Source organism: Solea solea, chromosome 1, assembly GCF_958295425.1.
Source record: "Solea solea chromosome 1, fSolSol10.1, whole genome shotgun sequence".
In the NCBI taxonomy this organism is placed as follows: Eukaryota; Metazoa; Chordata; class Actinopteri; order Pleuronectiformes; family Soleidae; genus Solea; species Solea solea.
In genome coordinates this window covers 41,736,180-41,762,066 of record NC_081134.1, presented here as the reverse complement: position 1 = coordinate 41,762,066, position 25,887 = coordinate 41,736,180, and the positions used below count along the sequence as shown (strand labels likewise).

Genomic DNA, 25,887 nt, shown 5'->3' with positions numbered 1-25,887 from the left:
TGAAAACTGTAGTGCATAACTTCCAGTACATCTACTACAGCTTTTACACTATACACAAAAACTATAGCTCACTCCCATAGTGCTGTCAACCTCCCTGTGAGTTATATCGACAAACTAAACCTATCCTATGAGCTGAAATTGTAAAGTGTTTTTTCAGTCCCCAAGAAGAGCGAGACTGAAAACCAACTTCTTCTGAAAATGAAGACCAGTCATGCGATGATAAAAGAGCCGTGCACAGGCCGCCGTTGAGCCAGGAAGAAGAGTGTTCAGCTTCACAGAAAGCTTGCAAACCACTGGAAAAGAATTTCAGCAAATCCATCTGCTGAACAGGCCCAGTATCCATCCTGTGCTTGAGACGACCGCAGGGTAGAACCAGTAAGGTAAACTCTTCTTCTGATTTTTTTGATATAGTTAGGGGAAATGTGTTGGAGTGAAAGTACACAATTTATTTAGGAAATGTAGTGGAGTAAAAGTTGCTAAGAATATAAAATGAAGTACAGATGCACAAATGTTAAGTATAAACAGATGTCTGTCACCCTCAAACTAACGTCGAACAACAACTGTGTCAGATCAAACAAAGATGATTGCTCATTATCATCATCAAGCCTCAGCTCCACATGTATGTGCGTGTGTACCCAGCTACATTCTTGCTACCGCACACAGGACGTGATTCATTAAAGTCAACAGTGTGCTAGTAAATGAAGACAGCTGCAAACAGGTTGGATTATGACTGAAAAAGTAATGAAGCGCCTCAAAGTTTCTACCGCTCACAAACCAAACATTCCGCAGTTTGATGGGTAATGCTTCTAACCCCGCCCGCCTCTGTGGTGCGCCTGTATATACACAAATACTCCCTCAGTCAGGTCTGATAGTACTGCTTGACTGAGCCAGAGTTTTCAGCTGAAGGACACAGTATTCAAAGACAAAACAGAGGCAGAATAATAGTACCAACAACAAATATATGTCAAAATGTTGCATACTACAGTTTTAATCTGAGACAGTGATGTTAGAGTGGCATCATATCACAAAACCTGCTTTAACAAACGGTCACAATCATAAATAATTTACCTGCTTTACCCCAAACCATGATGCCACGCTAATATCTTGCCAATTACATGAGACAATGGAAAATAATGATACTAATTACTGTATGATACTAAATGATTCCTATAATTAGGAGGATGTGTTTATTATGACATTATTCCTGTGATTAATTCCTGACAGGTCAAATCGGCACAAAAGTAATGAGGGGAATAAATGAGGCATAAGAGTGGAGCAAATGTAACTGTCGGAAAGTATGTGATAAATGAATTCATGATACAAATCAAAGCTCCCACTGACCTCTACTCCTCGTGTGTGTGCGCGCTCACCCATGCACCCTGCAGGGTCAGCTCAATCCAGCAGGTGCACGAGTAAAAGTAAACTTGAACTCATTATTTTTTATCACCCGCTTACACATGTAACGCCCTGACAGCAGGAGTTGGCTGTTTGCAGCCACCACAAGCATAAACTAAGACTCATTACTGTACCTTCCCATCAGCACACACGAGCGGACATGAATAAAGGGCAGTTACACACAGGTCAGTGGAGTCGCCCGTCTCATCTGTAGCAGCACATGGGAACTACAGCAGGACAGGAGGCTGTGAGGAAGACGCTGATGAAGCACGACTGGATTGAAAACCTGCTGTGTTTTTTATTTAAATGTGAAGATGCACTGATGTTTAAGTAATATGTATTTTTAATGATAAATTGCATTCTGTACATGTTTCCATGGAGAAGTAATAGTTTGCATGAGACCTTGAACTGTCTAGTGAATGAAGTAACACTGGCTGTTCATTGTGGTTGATTGCGTTATTTATTTATTTTTAATTAGATTAGATAATATTCAACTTTAATGTCATTGTGCTGAGTGCAGGTACACAGACAACAAAATGCATCTAACTTAGCACCTTAAAAGAGTAGCATATTCTATACTATAGATATAATAAAGTGGTTTATTGAGATGTAGTATGTACAGTGGGGCAATGGGTGAGTATGAGTGATATATACAAATATTAACAGTATTAACAGAATATATATGTATAGTATAAAAGACAGAATACATGCATTAGGGATGGGACGATACCACATTTGTGTTAGAAACCAATAGCAAAATCACAAACTCGATCATCCACCACTACCAGTATTAATCCGTTTACTACAGTCATTTTGGACCATTTATGAACGTGTGAAGCTGAACACATTTGTGCCGAGTCATTTCAAAGACATAATTCTCCAACTGTGTAACAAAAACTGTACTCCCACAATTAAGAAATAAACATGACTCAGCTAAAAGAAGCAATTTGACATTAGTCACATGCAGCTTCTAGTCAAGGCTTATTTACAAAGCGGTGGCTGCAGGCTTTTCAGTAAACGGGTCATTATATTGTATAAGAATATATTAGCTACATTTACATAATGTGACATTTAGAAAAAGTGATGCCACTGTTTATATTACATAAAATAATTTTACATGTGCTGTGAACAGACACAATGTATATAAATCACTATAGATCCCCTGGTTGTCAAACAGTGGTATGTGTAACACTAGTGCACCAGTGGAGGAAAATCAGAAATACTGTTCAACTGTATATACCAGGGTATATGATCTGAGTGAAGCTGAGGAATTTTGAATGTGTAGAAAATGTACGTAGTAAATTATCTTATTGGGAATAAATCTGCCTATTGTAGCCGACTGTGCTCAACCCATTTACACCACTGTATTTTAACGTTGGTGATACTTCAAGAGCTTGATATTTTCTCAGGTGGTAATTGGTATAAAACGTTTGATAATAATAAAATACAGTACATAAACAAAACTGCGTCTGTTTCTGATTTAGAGGCACTCGGTCATGTCAGAGAGAAAGAGCTTTAAAAATACTCTGTGGCTCCTCGCTGCACTCTGACAATAGTCTCTAGATACCTTTTGGTCTTCACTTGCTCAGACACCCTCACACTTTGTGCAAGTTGTGGAGATTACTATCTAAAGCCTAAAGACATTAGGGTCTAATTCACTGTCAGACAGAGGTTGTGTTCTCAGAAGTTTCAAAAGGCTTTCATCAGCACTTGCTGCTTTCTGAATCCTCCTGGTTTTCCTTTATTGGTTGTTCCAATTGATGTTTTCCTTAGCAGAAAAAGAAATCCAACACACACAGGTGTAGTGGCCACTACCGACAGCGTTGGCCTGTCAGGTTGACTGTGTAGTGATTGAATGTCGTAATATGAGCCTCTGAATAAATGTGAACATTTGCATTCATAACTCAACGGCTTGCCTGTCTCCTCCAGGCGTCCATTATTCTTCCAGAAATACCGTCGTACACCGCAGCGATGGATGGACGTCATAACAGGAAACACAATGATGATAAATATCACAGCCAACGTGTGTGTCTACAACACCTCTGCCACACACACGTATAATCCGTCTTTATTAAAGCTGCAGTGCGTTAACAAGCTATAATCGAGGACTGTCATGGATCGGCATAGCACCACATCACTTGGAAAAAATGTAAAAGTTTTTTTTTAAGCCTACAGACAAACACACTGGCTGAGTGGGAGTCGGTTCCAGTAAATTGCTGTCATTTGTTTTGTTTTTCCCAGTGGAGCCCGGAGCTACCGACTCATCCAGAGGGAGAAAATTAAATCAGGAAAAAGTTTCCCTTCACAGCTGAGAAAGATGCAGCTGCTTTCATATAAATTAGTTTTTCACTTTGTCTCACCCTGAACTACTTTTCATGGGTGTAGGTTTGCACGTGCGGTTAAGACTGAAAGAGTGTATTTTACATCTGCAGAGCGTGACTTTTAAATAAACACAAATGTCATTTACATTCACGCTGTTGCCAAATGAGTCCATACAATGCTGATTAAGCAGCTCCAACGTAACTCCCTCTGTGTTTCTCAATAATGCAGCATATTGCTCTCATGTAGCACAGTATCCCCGTGAACACACACAGATAAACAAATAACTCAGCGTATGAGAGATCACCAGCATTAACAAATTCACACTCACCATTAATGACAATCAGTTCGACTTTTGGCGTGTTTCCACCAGCTCGACTGGCGGCCAATGATTGGTCACAGGATGACGATGTCCGACACAAGAACCAAGCCGAACTGTAGATCAGATAAAAAGAGTTAACAATCCTAAAAACATGGGTTAATCTCCAACAATTACCAGGGAAATGTCTAAAATCTCAATATTTAACAGAGTCTGGTGTATTTAGTGACAGCACTGCTGATTGCGAGCGGCATCACAGACCCTGCTGCTGTATTTCAGGCCGAGTCAGACGGAGTCTGTGCTCCCGTCATGGAGGAAGTACTGAACAAATCTTTTTAATAAACTGATTCTAATGATTTAGTTACACTGAAAACAACTGCTTTACAACACGTAGTCGATATGTGTCATGTGCAAAACAGTCACAGCAGTTTCATGTAGCGATGACTCGGCCCACGTTTAATAGGTACTGTTTTGTAGTGGAAAACCAACTTAAACTGTGGCTTCGCGAGCCGGGACCAAAGGTGGAAATGGGGCTTTAGTTAACCCTTAGTGCTCAGACAGCATGTATCATGCATTGACTGATTATTTTATTTTATCAACACTTTTACTCTTTTTACTCAACATTTTACTTGAACTTTATACTCAGGTGTGTTTATACAGTTGGTGAAAATAAAAAATTTCATCAGATTGCCTTAGGTTGGTGCTTTAAAAAAAAAAAAAGAAAAAAGGATACAAGACCCTCTATAGTGCACATCACTGCAACAAAAATGCCTCTAAAAAAGAAAATAACCACTATTAGAAAAATAATAATTAGAAAAATACATTGAAACTGTAACGGGACGGGAGAGGACCCAAATGCAGCACACGTAGGGAGACAGACAGTCGGTAATGACTTTTATTTTTCACCTTTTCAAAGGATAGTTCAAAGACGGCACAATCGTGTAAACGTGCTTCGTGGGGTGCAGCCGGTGATCCCTGTGGCTGAAGCAGCAAACAGACACTGAGGAGATAGCAGGAAATGGATCTGAGGCTGAGCTGTCACAACAAGCAGACAGAAGACAGGTGGGGAGCAGGCAGAATCCATAGTCAGGGGCAGAAGGCTGGGGTCGATCACCGGGACAGGAACAGAGCAAACAGGTCGGGGACAGGCAGGGTCGAAACCAGGAATCAGTCCAAAAAAGCTGGAGAGACTAGTACAAATAACATAGAACAATCTGGCAGTGACTGCATGGTGGAGAGGAGTATATATAGTGAGCTGATTAGTGATCAGGTGCAGCTGCTGTGAACAGGTGAGTGGAGTTGAGCTGATGAGGAGGGAGTGGCTGAGGAGGAGGGAGTGGCTGGTAGGTGATGAGAAGGAGGGAGAGAAGAACTGTGAGGGGAAAGTAAATAAGTCCCAAAAAATGGTGATTAGATTAGATAAATACACTGACTTCAAGTCAATTACACTAGAACATATCTTCATTGTTTTGCAGTTATAGCCTCTGTATATATGTTTTAACATAGTAATGGAAAAAGCAGCCTAATGTTGTTGAACTGTAACTGCAGCCACTCACTGTACCTATATATTATTAATAGGTGGTGCCATTAAACATACACTCAGATTCTTATATTGGGGAGGAAGAAGGATGTAAAGATAGATTTCAAATCTCACCAGAGTGAATAGTTCAGGCATTACTGCACAGAGTCTGTTTTTATTTAAATTTTTCATTGGTTGGTTCCTCATGGACAGCTCTTGGCTGCAGTCTACATTTTGGTCGCTCGTGTGTCTGAGCTGTCACCGTGCATGAGAACCGCAGCCTGTGGCTGTTTCCCAGGAGATGGTGAAGGATAACAAACAGTAAAAGGACTCAAGAGTATGTTTTGTAATGTGATTAGTTACTGTATGTTCCTGTGTTTACGCAGACTGGTGCTCTGCAGGCAGAGAGGGATATTACGAAAGAAACAGATTACAGGCACAAGCGGGAGGTGAAGTGAGAGTCAGAGGAGGGAGGGGCAGATAAAGTATAATGAGAGATAATTAGCATGAGCCTCACGTAGAAGCAGCCTATTAAAGGATGTAGCTAAGATGGAAGTCTCTCCTTACCTGCCTTTATGAATCTGTCAATTTCCTTTTTCTATACTGTCCTCTTTCCTCACTGTGCTCAAAGCGGAAGGACTTCCTGTAAACACGAGACTTGACCCGCTCTGTGTGCATTTACGTGAAATGACAGTGATTTAAAGCTGCACTTTGCACAGATTTTAAAAATACACCCACGTTATCGTCCTAAATCAGGAAGTGGAGTTGCAGCAGAGAAGAGCGTCACGGTCTGGTTAATGCGCGGAGCCCGTAAATCTGCCCTGGTTTCCCACTGACTCCTGACGCTGGCAGGAAAACTTCTCTAAACAGACCAGGCACCAAAATAAAGTGACTGAGGTGGCTTTTAAAAATGTGAGGAGGCAAGTTTTGTTTTCAAGAAATAAAATGAATTAAGGTAAACAGATTATTATTTCAAATTTCTAAACTATAAATCTACTGTGGTTATAACACATACAGTCTTCTGTTCCAGTGTTTACAGAGAAAAGAGGAGTACCTCATGGCGTTTTTCATCCATCCATCTTCTACCACTTTATCCTCCACATGAGGGTCACGGTGGGCGCTGCAATCTCAGCTGACATAGGGCGAAAGGTCGCCAGTCCATCACAGGGACACATATAGAGACAAAACAACCATCCACTCTCACACACACAACTACAGTCAATTTAGAGTGTCCAATTTACCTAGTCCCCATATTGCATGTCTTTGGACTGTGGCAGGAATCCGGAGAACTCGGAGAAAACCCACGCACACACGAGGAGAACATACAAACTCCATGAAGAAATGCAGAGATCGACTCTATTAAAGTGGTTATGTCTCCATGTCTGGAATCTGTTAATTGACCCTTACAGTTGTACATAAAAATCCTTAACCCAGCATGAAAAGAAAGATAAATATTGTTTTTATTCCTGACTGACAAAATCAGCCACATCTCATCATCTCCTGCACTCCACTCCATTTCAGTCACATTTATCTCAGCCAATACTTCTGTTGTCCTCAATAGCTTTCTATAGATGCATAAAGCTCAAAGAGAAGGGGTAAAACTATTGAACTGAGGGGGCTGAGCCTCCTAATGACCCGCTGTGGCTCTGGGCCCATCTTCAAACACAGGAAGTGAAGAGCAGCAGAAAGACTGTGTTGAAAAACTTAAAACTCTGGGGGATATCATAAACATACAGTATATTCATGGGAAAACATCCAGGGATGGAGTCGTTTTGTTCCTGCCAAAGGTCAATCCAAAATGTAGGAGACTTGCCTTTGGACGTGTCAGTCAGAGCCTGAGCTGTGAAACTTCACGTCGCTCACCAGCACACAGCAGACAGACACAGTCAGAGAGCGCTTAGCAGCTGAAGAGGAGATAAGAACTGTTAGAACACAAGTTCAGCAGTTCATCTTAATTAAACAGTGCTTATGTGTTGCAGACCTTCTCTATGATGCTCCCCATCATTCTGATCCTGCAACGCTTCCATGAACTGTAAACGTGCGTCTGCATCAGAGTAAAAGTGTTAGTTAACGAAATGTACAAATAAACCAACCGTAAAAAAAAAAGAGAGAGAGATGCAACACTGCATTTAGAGATAATGAAGAGAAAATAGTATTTGTTGGCTGTGGATAGCCGCTGATTATCTTTCTACCGTCACATGGACTAAATGTATTTCTACCCGAATCCCTTTGAATCTGCACAATTGAAATTTTATACCACACTTCTACCAACTGCTAATCCATACAGTTCTTATTCTGAGAGCATCCAATCTGTCACTGTCCCTCAGCGTCGCCTTAAGCCGTGTTTTCACTTAGGGTTGAACGGTTTGGTCCAGTTCAGAGTAGTACCAAAATAACGTTCCATTAGTTTGGCATCCTTCCCTTGGTGTACCAGAGTAAAATAGTACAGTAAGGTTCTGTACCAAACTGAACCTTACCATGATGGAAACACAGCATTACAGATGCACAAGGTATCCCTACGCGTCTGAAAAAGACATTTGGACATCAATCTCTGTCTTTTATTCTCTGCTCTGAGCATCTAAATGGCACATTTACATGCTAGACCAGTGCATTACATTGGAGTCAATTGAAAGCCTGGTGCGTCTCTTTCAGCCATGGAAGGACACCTTGCCCGTCTTTACATGATGCTCTCTGATTATCTTATCTTATATGACTAATCAGTACAGTTCACCTTGATTAATCTGAACAATTATATGCTAATATGCTAATTATAAAAGACTTTTAACATTAATCTCAATCAAAGTTTTCTTGTGATGTGATTTTACTGTATCATTTTTGTTCAAAAGTGGGGCCTTTTCATTTTGAAAGCCTTGTTTTTTCGTTTCATTTTAGGTTTAGAGTTTATAGTATTTCCCATGAAGACTGTTTTCCCACACTCAGATGTACTAATGCTGCATTAATGTCCTGTGCTTCACTTCACACTACTTTGACACTCCCTCTGTGCACTAAACCTTCCGCTCTCACGTTTCTTTCTCTCTCATTCCTGGATTTGGGTGAGGCGAGGCGAGCCGGTGGAAATACACCATTAGTGTCAGATCTTGAGATTGTGAAATTATTTTCAGGCCTGCACTTAATGATTAATTCCATAATTGATTCATCTTGATCCATAAAAGGTCAGAAAATTATAAAATGTTACCCCCAAAACCTAAATGATGATGTTCTCAAATGTCCTATTTTTTCACACTCATTCGTCTCCATCGCAGCGACACTACTTAGACGTCCAAAACAAAGCAGAGCGATGATGCTGTCGTTTCAAATAACACATCTTATGATACATTCAGTACATCAATCCAGCTCATATTTACACCCAGTCGTCAGTCTGAGAGCGGCTAGCTTTCACGATTTACATGTTTGCCTGTGCTGTGTACATAAGGAGGCCTCTACATGTTTACATCATTAGTGACAAGGCTGGTGGCAAAGAGGGAGCTGGCACTTAATGGGACACAAATGTCGCAGACAAGAGCTCTGAAAAACAACAATCCTTCTGCTGCTGCTTCCAAATCAGCTTCACTATTTTTTAAAAAACCTCAGAGCAAAGATTCATCTTGGAACACATCAGTGATTTATGTGTCGACTGTGACAGCGACTGTCACCTCATACTAATCCTACCTGTCGTGACTGTGTTATGTTATGTTAATGTCAAATATGTGTTGTTGTTGTTGCAATTCAGATCACTATCGGAATTCACAGACATGTCTGTTTGTGTCAGATATGTTTAGCTGATCTGGGTCTCTTGTGTTTACTATTAAAAGACATAGTTTCTGTAAAATTCATATTTAGACAGAGAAAAATCTACGGGGTTTTCATTCATTCCAAATCCTCAGTAGAAAAGTGTCTACATCTGTAGAATCCCAAAAATACACATGCAAAACCACCACAAAGAGACACGAAATTAACACGAAACACCAAAACTGACCAAAAAACAAACCCATCAAAACACTCAAAATGACCAAAAAATTACCAAATGTGCCAAAATGACCAAAATAGGCAGAAAACCATTACTAAGAGACACCAAAATAGATTCAAACGACAACACAAAATCTCTAAAATCAGACACAAACCTTTTAAAAAGATGCAAAATGACCACAGAGAACTACAAATTGTCCATGGGTTTTGATTCTAGTGTGGAATGTCTGACACAACTCTTTCAGTGATCAGGTGAATTAGGGGAATGAGGAAAACATTTGCTTATAAATATACATGAGCCTCCCAAGAAGCCACGGTGCTGTCATGTGATGGTTCCTGAGTGCACATGGCCTGGATCTGACCCCGTGGTTAATCACATTCACAATGACTGTAAGTGTTTTTAGATACTCATTCACTGACGGCCACACGACTGAGGGCCAGCGGGCTCTGCAATCAAAGCAATATTGAGCACACATCAACAGATGAGCATGGTGAAAGTGGTCTGGTCACATCACACACACACACACACACACACTGGTTCAGTGTTGTCTCCCACATGCTGGAACAAAGACCATGTTGTGAAGGCTGAGCATCGCCTCCTTTGTCTCCTCTGGGTTAAACTACGGTCAGCATAGTCAGTAGGTTTGTCTAACGGTATTAAAGTGTTCACACTGTTCAAGCCCAAAGTTTGTCCACAGTGTCCATCCATGCCCAGTGGCACAGTTTAATTGTTTGCATGGTGCAGACAAAACTGCCCTCAGTTAAAGCCCCCCCCCACTCTGGCAGATGAGTTTATCATTTTACCGCAGGTGAAATGTTTTTCCGTCTCTGCAGGAGTTTAAAAGTTGGAGCTAAGATTGACAGGAGGTTGAATTAGCCTGAGGAGGATTTACCAGACTGCAGCTGACTGCGTTGTTAATGTCTTTGGTGGAAAATTGACCTTCTAGCCTCATTATAAACATTTCTCTTCCCTAATTTGAGGTTGTAATCAGCAATGGCGCCTTATGCTGTACACAGTAAAGCCCCCAGACTCAGATTCCTGACTTGTGCTAATGGATTATATAAATAAAGTTTGAAAACATAGGCCTTGGTGCATTGTTGGATAAATGTCCACTCAGTAATGAGACGCCCTGGAGCAAAAACTCCTTGTTGGTCCTTGTTGACCCCAGTATTATGCCAACAATCATTTGCATTATAGCAAACTAAGGGGGATTCTAGAAATACATCTACACTCTACGTTTATTTTAGCTCTGTATAAGAAGTAATCTGCGTCCAGATTACACGCTAACATGTGAAAATGTGTATCATAGGACCATTCATGTTCACAGTGCAAAGTCTGTTCTTTCTATTTGTTTGCTTTATATCAGATAGTAACAAGAAAAAAAAAAAGGTAAAAAGTGGCAGACTATGTAGGTAAATGTGCCATTATTTTCAAAGGTCTCAGTTTTTGCCCGTCCACATTAAAAGAAGTTCACATATCTAGAGCAGAATATTTTATAATGTAGATGTAGAGCTGAATGTATTACTTCATTCACGACTCAATTTCCAAACCAACATTCTGACAGGCGTCAGAATGTTCATTTGGAGATGACTGAATGTGACCGTGTTTAGACTGTGCCGGATCCTGACATGAATGTTGCAGGTCAGCGTGTCCACACAAAAATGCTGGGAAGATAAGGAAGAAATCTGACACGTCCACCGGCTTCCACTTCAAATGTGTGGACATTGATTTCTTTTTTCGGAATATTTTCTGATTCCAGGCTAATGCCTCGGACAGGTGTTAGTATCTCACATCTAAACCAATCATCTGCTCAGACCTCAGCAGGTCAGAGTGGAACCAAACACTCCAACACTGTTTGTTTTTGGTCTTTCCCCCTGAGCTGGAGACCTGCTGTGTTGTTTGGAGCAGGAACATCAGTGGAACCACAGCAACAGGCTGAACAAACAGAGCACCACATGCTGCACTCTAATCCCACATCCCAAACATCTCTGTAATGTGTGGCTGTTAGCAGGATTACTCAACTTAAATGTATTTCCATTAAATGCGGTATGACCCAAGAACCCATTCAATTCTTAAGTGGGTTTTTTTGTCTTTATTTATAAAGAAATGTTTGCAAGAGGAATGTGATTCCTGAGCACGTTTTAGTTATGTTATGTGGCGAGTGTAAGGAGGAAACCAACCTACTGTTACTTTGGGACTTTCATCCAAAGATTTTACCCCAATGAAGTAGTAAATTCCACTCAAGATGCAGGAGACATGGTTCAAAAGGTTAAAATAATCCACACTTTAATAGATCTTTTATATATTATATATCGTGAGGGAGGAGTCTAAGGGTTTAGAGGATGAAAAATTACAAAATCTAAACAGAAATAAATGAAATAATCATTTTAGACCTCTATTCGTTTATTTATTTCTACATATTTATTTCTATGTCATATACTAATGAGGTAGGCGGTTGTGGGCCTCCCTCTGAAGCAGGATTGGTTGCATGTGATGATTCAGTGCGACTACTTCTGCCTGGCAGAGTACAGCCAGTACTCAGCTAAGATTGTAAATCCACTTTTCTCATACATTTTCCGTCCTCCATAGTGAACTTGGTGATTCAAAGTTCTGTGTTTTTATAATGAAACTACATTTCTTATGTCTCATTTACCTGGAAGTAACTCGTCCTCCAACAGGCAAAGACGATAATAAACAGTTAAAGCACTTTTTTTCCCTTCAGATCATATATTGAGCGACGTGTGTTGCTCCCAGATTACTAATCACGTATGACCTTTTCATGAACGGTGATGATGTATTGTGATAAAGAGCACTTCTGGTTTGCGATGAACCTCTTTGCAGTTTCTCGGGCAGATTAGCGTACACTCAGCCGTGCACTTACAGCTTCTGTTGCCTGCTGATTAACTGTTGAGATTCACTGCTGCGACTGCTGCACCTGTCCACAGCGACAGAAGCATGTTCAAAGTGTCTGTCCTAGATATCCTGCTGCTGTTGAGCTGTTTGAAAGGTCAGCTCCTCCTTTTGGCCATGAGACAAGGAAAGTATTAGTAACTTTCCCCCGATTACGAACAGTCAGTGAAGCATGTGCAGCGTCTACAGCTGCGGAGTGATGGAGAATGTCTGTGCCCTGCTGGGCTTTTGAGTGAAAAGATAACATTTTGTTTTTCCTTAATTCAAAGCTGCGTATGAAAATCCTTATCATCGACGCCCAGTGATTTCCTTCTTAGTGTGAGGAAAATCCTGCAAATGAATAAAACCCGAGGGACTCTGGCTCCTTTCAATGCATTACTGATATCATAACATGGAAATCAACCAATATTGCGACGGCAACATATTGTGAGAAAGAAATCTTTATAGACGGGAGCTCTGCAGGCTCCACAGGACAATAAGCAATCAGAGACAAAGCATTAGCCTCAGGGACACATTCAAACACTGCAGTTCAATGAGGAACCAGTTCCTATTGAGGAACTGGCATTGTTTGCTTGTTGATTTTCTTTAATGTGGTAAAAAAGTGAGACAAAGTAGCGAGGGGACCACACTGTGTGAATGTGCAAGAACAAGTGAAACGCTGCAGGTAATAAAAGTGTTCTTACACATTCAGACAGTGTGTGGGACTCTCCTCCCTAATTAATAATGTTGTTTTTTTTCTCTTTATGCACCTGTTTATGCAAATATTTATTTTATTTCTTCTAAAAATGACGCAGAGAGGCAGGCTGATCTCTCGTGACTGAGAACAAAGAACATTTTAAGTTGAGCTTAAAGCATTATATGATGATTTACACTGGACTTTATTCACTTTATTCTATTGTGTTTGTTTTTTATTCTGTTTGCACAATATTGAGACAGTGCATGTCTTTACTGAATAAATCCTTGACGTCGTTGCATAAACTCAATAACTGTTTTCTAATGTAACAACGAGAATGTCAAGACTTGAGCCCAACAATAGACAATAGACAGACACACACACACTATCTCACACACACACACACACACACAGAGATAAGATACAGTGTGATACTATGTTCCTTCTTTGGAGCTGTGGCTTTGCTGTTGCTTTGGTGATTATAATATTTCTCCCACAGTGGGTGTGATTTGTCGATTCATTTCACAGTTCACACATTGTGTGTTTTTGAGTTTTCCATTAACACAGACTCACTGATGTCTTCATAGCTTCTTACGTGTCTCTGTCGCTGCGTGCCGAGATGACAGTGAACAATTCTCACCCGGATCTGACGCCTTGCCGCTTTTCGGCCTCTCCATTTCCCCACTTGGTGCCGTTAAATCGCTACAGAAGAAAATTATATTTGAAAAAAAAAAAGCTCCAGATGGTAGAAAACCATTTACCAGCTGCTGCCTCAGTCACACCTGTGGATTATAAATGAAATCTGACAAAAATAGAGCGACAGCGACAGATTGGTATCAGTGCTCCTCACATTGTGGCTCGACTAAAAGACAAAAGATAATTTGTAAGGTTTTGCTGTGTCTTCATCTGAACCACTGAGTGTGTCTCTGAGGTTATCAAGCATCTCCTCCCACTGTAGCCAGGACAGATATGACAACAAACATTGCCAGCGTTGCTCTGCCAGCTCTGAACCTTCGGCCCTTTCCTGTCAAACTTTTTCACTCCACGGCCAACATGTTCCCTCCCTCCTCAAACAAAGCTGTCTATGCACACAAGTGAACAAAGCTGCTGTCAAGAGCGCTTCATGTGTCTCACAACAGAGCATTTTGATTATGGTAAGCGTGTAAAGACGCTGTAGGAAGTCAACAGCTTGAAAACAAATACTACTACGAATCCGAATGATCGGTGGATGCAGTTGTGATTAAAATAAAATACACAACTGAATGTTAATGCACTTAAATGAAGTTATACGCTTTTAAATATTATATTTATATATTATATTGTGTATATTTCGTCTTATTACTTCACATTTTCTATATCATATGTTTACAGCAGATGAGACGCTAACAGGTTTTCAAGTATTCAAGTTATTTTACGTGCAAACTGACACCAAAGATGAAAAGTCCTTTTGATAATCAGTCATTTTTGTTTTATAATGTGATTTGAACAGTAATTCACTGTAAACTATTTTACAGTAGCATATTCGTCACAGAATGCGTCACAGATCAACGCCCGCCACTGAGCTATGACAACAATGACACACACGTACACACAAATACACAAACACACACAGATGATGAGGCCACTGTGCTAGACCAGTGACCCAACCAGGCAGTAAATCCCTCTCGCCCACTGCATGCTGGGATTGGTTCCAGCTTCCCGTGACCCTGAGCAGGATGAGCTGATATAGAAAAATGGATGGTTAGATGGAGATAACATAAACATACACACACAGAGAAAGAGAGAGAGGGATTCATCCAAAAAAAAAAAAGAGAGCCTGAGGCATTTGTTGACTGAAAATGGAATCAGGTTAAGCGGTGCTTGCCCTTGCGTAAACACTGAGAATATCCAGGATTTTGGGGTTTACCGTGTGCGTGTATCCGTGTGTGCAGAGTTACCAGTCTCATCCCACTGGCAAACAAATGGATTCTGTTCTCTTTATTTCCCCACATCTACCAGAATGAAGACCTCATTGCACCCACGTGATATCTTCTCTGCAGCAGTCCACCAGCCTGGTGCTCGCTGTCATGTCCCACGAGTGTCTTCAGTCCCACATGTCCTCCGCACAAACGCTTAATCTCTGGCAACGTTTCCGAGAATGCTTTTTTAAAAGCTCTGGGAATCGTGCAGACAGAAACTCAGTGTAACAGCCAATGGGAAAAAAAACAAAAAACATACACAGAGACAATGCTGAGAGCGGTTTCTTTTAATCTATTTATATCTCTCTTTTTTCTATGCTGCTGCATGTTACTGAATATATTTCAGCACAATGACAAGCCGTAGGGATTTTAAGTCAATAACTTTTCTCTCTGTCAAAACAAAAGCCAACGCTCTGTGATAGGTTCCCCTGTGTATTTTCTTTATTCTTAAATGAAGGTTATTATTAAAGGCTGAATCATGTCCTCAAGGTGAAAGTATCATGTAAACTGTATAGTACTGTATATTAAAGAAGTACAGTGTGTTGTATTATACAGCATAAAATCACTGTGTGGATATTTGTAGCAGTGGGAAAACACGATATTAGTTTGGATACATGTGCAGATAGATAGATAGATAGATAGATAGATAGATAGATAGATAGATAGATATTTCTCGCTCTCCTTTAAGCTCCTGACAAGATGCTCATTTTATGGATGGCGCACTCTTTCTTTTAAAAGCACAATCATCAGTGAGGACTTCTTCTTTCTCTTCAGGGAGCATTTGAGCACTTTAGGAGGCTAAAGAGGCAGTTAAAGCACACACTCCGGAGTGTGATCTCCCACGCTGAAGCACCCCTCACTGTGGCTTGTTACTCTGTAAAGTTTCCATTAGTGGCTGAACACAAAACCAATCTCTACCCTATGGTTTATATATGTGTAGAGCCCGCCTGCACACACCGGTCTCATTAATCATAAACACACACATCGCTGAGCCTATTCCAGGAAAGTTAATAGACAGAATATGTGGGAAAACACAGTAAGTAGCGATCAAACCACTGCACGGAGAGAAAGAAGCGAAGAAAACTCAGGTGGAGAACGAGAGAATACGTTGTACATTGCAAAGAGCACACGGGGGTTACAGACGGGGAAACCTGGTAGATGAGGCAAGGGATCAAGTGGTGCTATACATGTTCAAACACTTACTCATGCAGTTTGTTCAGGACAAACACACAGTTTTCTTTAAGTGGTCAGAGAATAAATATTTACAGGTTCTCCTACACGTCCAGTCGTATCACCTCAGAGCATGATTACTGTTGTTGACCAAGTTTGCTTATTCTGGGATATACATTTTCTGTCATTTATAAAGTCACTTTCTAGCGCGGTCAGATTTTAAACGGCCCCCAGCTTCGTCTCTGTCGTCCTATTTATGGCTGGGGACAGAGTGGGACAGAAAATCAGTCCCACTTATGTGTCATCCCCTCCTAGTAAGGATTTGAGCTTTGAAACCGTGGGTGCTGATTTTGTGACCCAGCAGTGACAGACAGATATATGCATTCACCTCCTACTATGATATCTGACTCCAGATGTGAAAGAAAGGCAGAATTCTTTCATTTGTTCACCCCTGCACATGGCTTAGATTTGGTTACATTGCCATTTAAAAAATGATAATTGTGACAATGAAACAAAACTTAACATTATTACAAATTTTAACACATGCAAAACTCCATGAAGAAAGGCCCAGGTCGTCTTGCTGCAAAGGCAAGAGTGCTTAGACTATACCCATTTGTCTACATTTTAATAATAATAAAAACTTTTCGAATAAAAAACAGTAAAAGCATGAAAAACAAGCAGGCAAAATGGGAGCGCTGCAGTAAACAACAACGTTTTCCTCCCTGATTTAAATGAGCTGACAGTTTGTGCACACCTCAGGTGTTTGGAGAGATTGCTCCACAGAAACTTAAAGCGGCTTCACCCAGCTTGGTTCTCACCCTGGGAACGTTGAGTAAACTTGTCCCTGATGACCTGAGGGATCTGGATGCTTCATACCTAATTAACTCTGAAATGTACCCAAGACCATTCAGTGCCTTGAAGACCAGTAACAGCATTTTAAAATCTATCCTTTTTACACACTGGAAGCCAGTGTAGTGATTTACACGTGTGATATGTAATTACTTTTCTTGTATGTGCCGCATGGAAGATAAGGATGAGTTGGAGGAGGTGGGATGAGATGGGGAGCCATATAAGAAGACACTGCTGATTGTATCGCTCAATTGTGACTGTAACTCTGTGCTTGTCAATAAAAAAAAGAATAAATGATTGTATTGGATGCTACAGAGGAGCTGCTTTGAGATTCTGTTATCGGTGCACGTTCTATGATTTGATAAAATGCAATTTCAAAATTTTAGAGATAATAAGGTGAACACTGACATGGCACGAGCGATAGAAAAAAACATATGAGTCGCCCTGACTCATATGTTTTTTTTCTTTTGATATCAGGGCAGCCAAAAGCTGGTATATAATTTGCTTTTTTCCCCGCCATCTGATAAAATATTAAAGTATAATAATAATAATGATGAAAAAGCAAAATTGCTCAACTTAAAATAACATTTATTGAGAAACACTTATCTCACTCCAATCTGCATTTTGTGCAGACTGGAGTGAGATAAGTGTAATTTGTGTATTTTAAATAAAAGTAAACTACATATTAAATGCATTCAACATTCCATCAAAACTAGCAGCAAGTTTCTCATAACAATGTGTAAACTTAAATAAATCTTTCTATTACTAATTCTTTCTATGAATCAGATAAATGTCCAACAGTTTTTTCTCATGCTTCACAGTTGGCGGCTGACTTACTAAGGGCAGAAATGCAAAATGTGACAGATCTATCACTAAATCATACGCTTCTGTCCCGTCTCACATGGAGAAATTAACAGAGACAGACGGTGCCACCTTCCTTTGATCTGTATGTAGGTTACCGGGGCAACCATGGTAGTATGACACTCTTGAACGTTCTTTTTTAGAACACCAGTGTGTGAAGTGTTGTCATTGACATTGGATAAGAAAGGCTAAGGAAATGGAAATGGCTACAGGTTCTCTTGTTCTAGTAAGAAATAAAGGGCAGATTAATGAAATAATAATTATCCCACTGAAGTGTCTGCGCTGTGGAGAGTCAGCTCTGTGAGAAATCCAGCAAACTCATGTGCATGTGCAGCTTTAGAGTATAGCTTAATGTGCTTTTAAGTCACAGCTCATTACAGTGTTGGTTACAGCGAGTCAAGCACCTCGGGTTATTTCATCATAGCCTGAGAGGCGTTTGAGCCTGAACGTCCAGTTTGACCAGAGAAGACACACCAGCGAGCAGGGATGAGTTGATGGACACATCAAGCACGATCAAGTCACCCGGAGAAATGAACGCCGTCATGGTGAGAGGAGAAAGGAAAGTGGATCAAGGGAGGGAGAGAATAAAATCGAGAATGGCTGCAGACGCAGCTTCATCGGCCAATGGAAGTGATACTTAAACTTTTAATACACTTTGAGTGACGCAATGTACTATATAAATAATGGCAGGAGTAAATATGTGCATAATAAAACATTCCTGATCATTTTTACTGTAACACCTGATATTCATTTCAATAGGTAAAACAAGATACCAGGATAATATTAGGATAATAGGTGTGAATCACAGGCTACCTCAAGATATGATACGATACACGGTACATGGTCCACGATGCCAATGATATCACGATACAATAATTCTGCGATAATCAATATATTGCAAGACAATCATATAGCATCTATGTATTGAACGTGGATGGGGGCATCTCTCAACGTATCTTTCCCCGTTATTATCTCGACAGGTAACTTCCGCCCAAGCAGTGATGAAGTAGGGATGCCCGGAAACTGGCAGGGACTGTTGACTTTAGAATGCCTTCATTTATTCATTAAAATATCCATATTTGCCCTGGCAAATCAATTATTAAATATCTTTAATAAGAGGCTTGATAGCATAGAATAGAATAGAATAGAATGGAACCCTTCATTATCATTGTACAAGACAGTGATATTAGAGGTGGACTCTTCTGAAAATGAGTGCATTTAAAAAGGCTTGCATGTATTCAGTGACCCTGTCTGTGTTATTGACTGATCATTTAACACTTGAAAAATAAGCTATACTTGCTTATTTTAATATCTATAATTTGAGTAAAATGTATAACGTGTCTGTATCAACAGACAGGGATGTGCTGCTCCATCATTTGTGGTCTGGTGGTTTTTGTGAGTGTGACCTGAGACCGAGTCACTTTCCTGGCATGAATTATTGTCTCATTTCTGCCTCTGGCATATTATGTCACTGAGGGATCACAATAACACTGAGTCATGGGCTTTCTTGATCTCTCCTGTTCTTGGGATTTCTCTTTGACACAAAGGACAATGTTTTAAATCGTGAGAGTAAAGAGCACCGTCTACTGATATTGGTTGTTATGGACGGAGCGTTTTTGGAAAAACAATCGAAGATGGACCTTTAGAGGAATCCTCGAATATAAAACATGTCCAGCTGTGTACGTGCTGTCTGTGCTCATATGTCTGTGTGCATATAGACACAGAAAAGGGACAGTATGATGTGTGTTGCACTGTACCAGATTACATATTGATCTTATTCACATCTGCAGTGACTTGACATGTCAGAACAACACAACGACGGGACATAGAACAATATCAACAGTATTATTTACACAACAAATAAAGCACATCATCAGTGCATGCTTGTCAAAAATAATGATTAAAATAAATTCATTAGGACCATCAAGTGTCATAATCCGTGAGTGCAGAGCTGAGCAGCTTTTTGCAGACTTAATGAGTTGTTTTTTAAAGTAGAAAGACATCAGGCAGACACTCATTTGCAGCACAATGCTGACTTCCCAAATCAGAGTGCGATAAAATGGTATAGCACAATGCAGTATAGAAGATGTCAGCTTATTTTTCAGACCCGTGTCAAGATACACAGCACGTTTCATACTACGACAAGTAAAGTAAAAAGATTATGTGGCCAAAATAAATTAGAAATTGATGTAAACAACACATTGGCACAGTCTAGCTTGCGATAATTAATATATGAGAAGCCATCTTAAATAGCAGCAGCTGTGAGCCTGTGGTTAATAGCACAGACACACCTATGCATGCATGAAGACACACAATAATTCATTAATAATTGGTCAAAGATGTAGTTCTTCAAAGAATTAGTGATAGAGAAGATTACTGTGTCCAAACAGCCCGGAAAAAATTTTGATTTGAGTCACGTCACTGGAAAAAAATCTGAGACGAGTCCATTCAACCTGGTAATCTGAATGAAGCTCCAAAAGACAATATTGTAGATTCAGATGCTCAAGTGTGTTTGTTTTTTGGGTGAAAACACACCACATTAATAATTAATAATTATTCATTGAATATGAAATTGTAATAAAAATGAATTGTTAAAAAAAAAAGTTATATAGCTATAGTAAATAGCTATATGCCCGAAGCAGAGCCCTGAGGACAGACCATGGGGGTCCATTGTCCTGTGGTTCGGTTGGTCCAGCAACAGGCAGGATGCAGGCCAGTGGTCAAAGCAAACAGCATTATCAGTGTGTATACACAACAGATCGCCACAGGACCTTTGGCCCAAACACAAGATGAAGAAAACATCCTCCTCAGGAACTGTCATACACACACACACACACAGAGAGACGTGTGTGCATGTGAGCCGTTACATTAGGATCAAAGTGTTTGTGTGTATGTGTACGCATGTGTGCACGTGTGTGTGTGTGTGTGTGTGTGCATCTAATAAAGGCCGCAACAGGTAAGGAGGACACCTGCTGACAGAGGACCAGAGCTGCCTGATGCTCACACATCATCTAAATGAAGAGCATGTCTTCCATTTATACAGCTCATTAAAAAACAACAAGAGTTTAGACAACGTAAAAAAAGATCATCATTAAATCATCCTCACCCTGAGTTCCTAAAGGAGTACAACAGGGAGTCATCATTATGTAGTGAGAGTTGGGAATAAATTAATTTGTTACTTCCAGTCTGTACACCACGTCTCTATGAATATTCATGAAGGAGCAAATCCTAAATCCCAATCCTTAGCGCTCACTGGTTTAGCTGGAAGCTCTTGGAGCGTTCAAATTGAATGCTGAAATGAATGTGATAATTATACAAATTCAAATAAACCAGTTTGTTTTCACTGAGACTGTGTCCCACACTACACACATACACATATATAGGTAAGCTGTGGTTGTGGATCAAATGCCACATTTAAATATTTTATCCCTTCAGTATCAATCAGTGTCAAACAGTGTGAACCCGGAGTGTTTCAGTCCCAGCTTGTCGAGTTGAATAATGGAACATAAACATGACTTGTGTCACCAACGCAAGGTCAGTGACAGCTTTGTGAATCATGCGCCACGCCTCCCTCCGACGTCGTTACTCGGCAGGACGGAGAAAGATGATTAACATGCTTTGTTTATCCCACCACAGCTGTATTTTTCCACTCTTACTTCCTGTTCCCAACAACAAAATAAAGGGAATTTAATGTTGAACATGTCCGCAGTGACTGAGGTCATCGAAGATGTTGCGTTCAGCGCCGTAAATCACAGTCGAGCTGTTTCAAAGGTTCCTCAAGGATGTCTCACAGCAGCGCAGATGGCTTTGCAGCCTCGTGTAAACTGATGCTAGTCGTGTGAAGTTGCGTGTGGACACGCTCTGCTGCACGCTCACAGCTGCTAATCAATGCACTCATCACATTAACATTTTAAAAGAGACTAAATGCTAAAAAGGAAGCAGACTGAAGGAGACATGCAGACTCCACATACCATAGAAATGGATGCAGTCTTCACTGCAGTCTAACATTGTTGCCTCACAGCAAGAAGGTAACCGTTTGGATCCCAGTTCGTTGGAGGGCCAATGTGGAGGTTCCAGCTTCCTCTAACAGTACAAAATGATTGGACACTCTGAATTGACCATAAGTGTGAATGTGAATGGTTCTTCATCTCTGTATGTTGGTGCTGCCCTTGTCCAATGGTTGGCCCCAGCCCTCCATGGACCTCGTGTGGAGGATTAAGTGTTAGACAGTGAAGAAAGTTTCAAAATGAACTCCCGTAGCTGTGTGATTTGTGAATTGACTGTCACCAGGTCGGCTTCTGAAAGCAGAAATTCATTGGCACCTATTGGACAGTACTAGCTTTCAATCACATCATGTCCACTAATATGTGCCCTGCTTTCTGATTTCCTTGTAAACGCCAGAATTGACATGTTCTATAGAGCTCTGGTAGCCGACATCAGGCAACATTTGGAATCAAAACAACCCCATTTTGGCAGGAAGGCACAGTGTTTGAATACCTGCCAACATATATATCAAGTAATTTGTCAGGCAATTCATGTCTTTATGTAGACAGATGTAAAAGTAAAGACAGTGGATAGATGAGTCCAAAACAGTTGGAGACAAGCAAAGAGAGATATCAGTGGATCTGAGGTGGATCACTGCCAGAAAACATAGTTTGTCAGTTTATCAGAAATTTGAAGATGTCAGGATACTTGCAGGTTTGAAATAATGTCCGCACTTGCTGCTCTCATACTCCACAGGGACATTATAGGGGTGAGATGTATGTATAGCATTTAAGCCCAAAATGTTCAGTGATGTTATAAATCAAGTGAGAACTGGGCTCGTTTACCCAGAGACGTCCTTTGAAAAGTAGTTCTTTCTGCAACCAGCAGAATCTCCCACTGCGACCTCCATCTTCCTTTCCATGCTTCACTCTAAGATCACAAAATCACAAGCAGCTCTCACAAACTTAAGTGACTCATTTTTAGAACAAAATCATACTCATACCATCACATACCTACTGTGTGAAACACAGTTGTCCTTCATGTCAGCCACAAAAACAAACAGGAAACTCTTTCCCTCCCACAGTGATTCTTCACACAATGACAATAGTTATGAAAGGCCTCCCCTCATCATGTACTGTGCTTATTATTTCTGCCTTACAACTGGTAACATGAGCCTTCAGTGGATCTAGTGATGTGTGAGTGTTCATGGTTTTCTTTACATGAGACCTCAGTGAAATGGTTGAGCTCCTCGCAACAACATTCTGCACCACTTGTTCACCATCCAGGAAGTTTTGTGAATAAAGAGGCGATAGATGAGAGATGGACGTGTGAGGAACCATTGTCTTAGACTACAAAGGACACAAATTTAGGACAAAGGTGGCACCAGCGCCCCCTGCGATGCTCATGTGTAGGATGGACAAACTACAGCTTTGAAACCTTTTTTATTCACACAAGCACTTGACATTTATACTAACATCCAGGAAAAATGTCAAACAGTGACTTTATTACCAATGACACAAAATCACCTGCTGTTGAACTGCAGGTGTAAACCTAAATTATTTATATTATAACATCAGCCTGTCAAAATTGTTTTGCCTCTGATCACAATCCGGCAAGAGATAATGATTTTCAACAAGACACAATTGGAAATGTTTTAGTTTAATGGAAAATAAATGTAAGGGGAGTTGCAGGCAAATGAACAAGGATCACAAATGACACCTGTTATCATTTTATGACCGTGGAGTAAATAGCCTGCAGCTTAATAATGAGTATTGCTGTGTTATATGGATGCCAAAGTGTCAGGTAATAAAAGGTTTTCATGTAGCATCAGGAGCAGCATCTGTCATCTCACCTAAACGAGACGCCAAGGTACAAATCTGCGTCCGACACTCAGCAAAATGTCAGACCAACGTTTTCAAACAACACTCTGCTGTGGACAAACTTTGAAACCTGAGGTGGAAACTTTCTGCCTGCTTTTTACTCCTGATCCAGGAAAAGACTCACAGTGTTGATGGATTAAGGACAGTAGAATTATAGTTACAAGTACCATTAGTGAACCTTAGTAATGTTACTGTCGTGTATATTCACTGATGGCCTGTCCTCACCGGCCTCGTCATCCAGAAAAAAAACATGGGAAATGTTGTATTTGTATATTCTGTGCAAAAGAAAATATTTGACTATTACATTTTGGCATATAGCTCCACAAATGTCCTTGCTCTTAAAGCTCCAGTGCATAACTTTTATGACCCTCCTGAGGAATTCTTCATAATTACCAAAACACTGCCAGTGCTTTTATCGGCGTCCTGCTACTTACTACTATTTACTACGTGCTTACTCGAGCTATGTTGTTGTTGTGCTCCTTCCTCGCCTTTGTCAGTGTTGACGATAAACAAATCACTTTGTGCAGTCACGACCCAGCTCAGGGCCATGTCAAAATAAAGTAGAGTCATTTATTTTACGCTAAACAGAACATAATCATCTGTAGTATCCGTAGTGAATGTGGGTGTGATGTGCTTCTCTTGTATCTGTCGTTAATAAGCAACCAAAACTTTGGAGCTGCAGTCTCACTGAATTACTAAACACTATAAACTAAGACAAAAAAATCCAAACAAAGAAAATGGATTACCAGCTTTTCCCTCAGAGCAGTTTTGCTGTTCAATAAAATACAATAAAAACTTTTTGTCTGGGTAAATATTCCATTTATTCCCCTGACGATTACACAAAGCTGCTTTACTCATTCACATGCTGCCAGCACAGCCGTCAGGAGTAATATGGGGTTAAGCCCAAGGACACATCTGCATAGCTGAGAATCGAACGCACAACCCTCAAGTTGAAAGACAATTCGCTCGACCGCTGAGCGACCATCTGGTCCCGTTTTGTCTGCGTGTCATTGAAAACGCACGTGAATGACCTCTGAATCAACAGAGTACCACACGGCAGCTTCAAGTGTTTGAGGGTAAAATCCAACGTGTGACAAACTGAGCGACAGCGGCATGTTTGACAACGACAGATGGAGTTCTGAAACCATGTCAAGACCAAAATGTAGCAGCATTTTTTTTTATATTTATTCTATGGTGTCGTCAATACATAATCCCAGTGGGATTCAAGCATATGACACATTGGGTTTTAATCCATTTTAAGCTGTTGTGAGGGCACACAGGTGTGTTATGATGCCATGTTCTTTCTTTTTTTTGACAGTCAGAGACAAATCTCATCACTTTCATTTTCCTCATTTCAGACAAAAGTGCCACAACACTATGCCATTGATATGCACCTCTGAAAGCATGTAAATATCTAATGTCATGTTGGTTCTGAAACATGAGCTCACACGTGTCTGTGGTTTGCAGAAATATACAAAAGCAACGTCTGCTCCTGAAGGCTGGGTCGGCCTCCTCGCTGTGTCAGAGGGAGCTTTGTCTTTGTTGTTAACACAGGAAACGCATTAAGCTTTCAGGTCTCATAAGAAGCTTGTTTAATGGAAGTGAGTTTTCATTCAGAGCAGACTTTTAAACACTCTACACTCTCTGACCTGTCACAGGAGACACAGCCGGTACTTCCTGAGACATTCAGACGGTGGAGGAGAGGCTTCCTGCCAACAAACGTCACCCATCATCATCTATAACTTTACCCATAATGAAATCATCCAGTTACTCTCAGAGGTTCCTCGCTGCCGCTGCAGTGTTCCGTTTGTTCAGGCTTTGGTTTAAGCAGAAAGAACACATCAGTGATTTCAGTGTCTCTATGTCCTTTGCAGTAACACACTCAGACATAATGCTTTCCCTAGCCTCCTGACCTTAACCTTAACCATCACAACTAGATGCCTAGCCCTAACCTAAACGTAGTTGTATCCCTAACCCTAAAACCAAGCCCGAGTGTATCACTGACGACACATTTGCACCTTCACATTGCCGTAGTTACAATTTGTGTTAAAAAATCAACGGTTTGAGAAGTTGCACGTCAAAG

General features: G+C 40.5%; 1 protein-coding gene across 1 annotated transcript in view; it reads right to left on the bottom strand.

The window, feature by feature from the left end:
* The window catches only part of pomp (proteasome maturation protein), a 40,638-nt gene extending 23,305 nt beyond the window's left edge, over nucleotides 1-17,333 (bottom strand). The window contains exon 1 of the mRNA XM_058648268.1: nucleotides 17,330-17,333. Coding sequence (XP_058504251.1) covers nucleotides 17,330-17,331 — 2 coding nt within the window. The 5' untranslated portion in view covers nucleotides 17,332-17,333. The remainder of the gene's footprint in view (nucleotides 1-17,329) is intronic.
* Nucleotides 17,334-25,887: the final 8,554 nt, after the last annotated feature.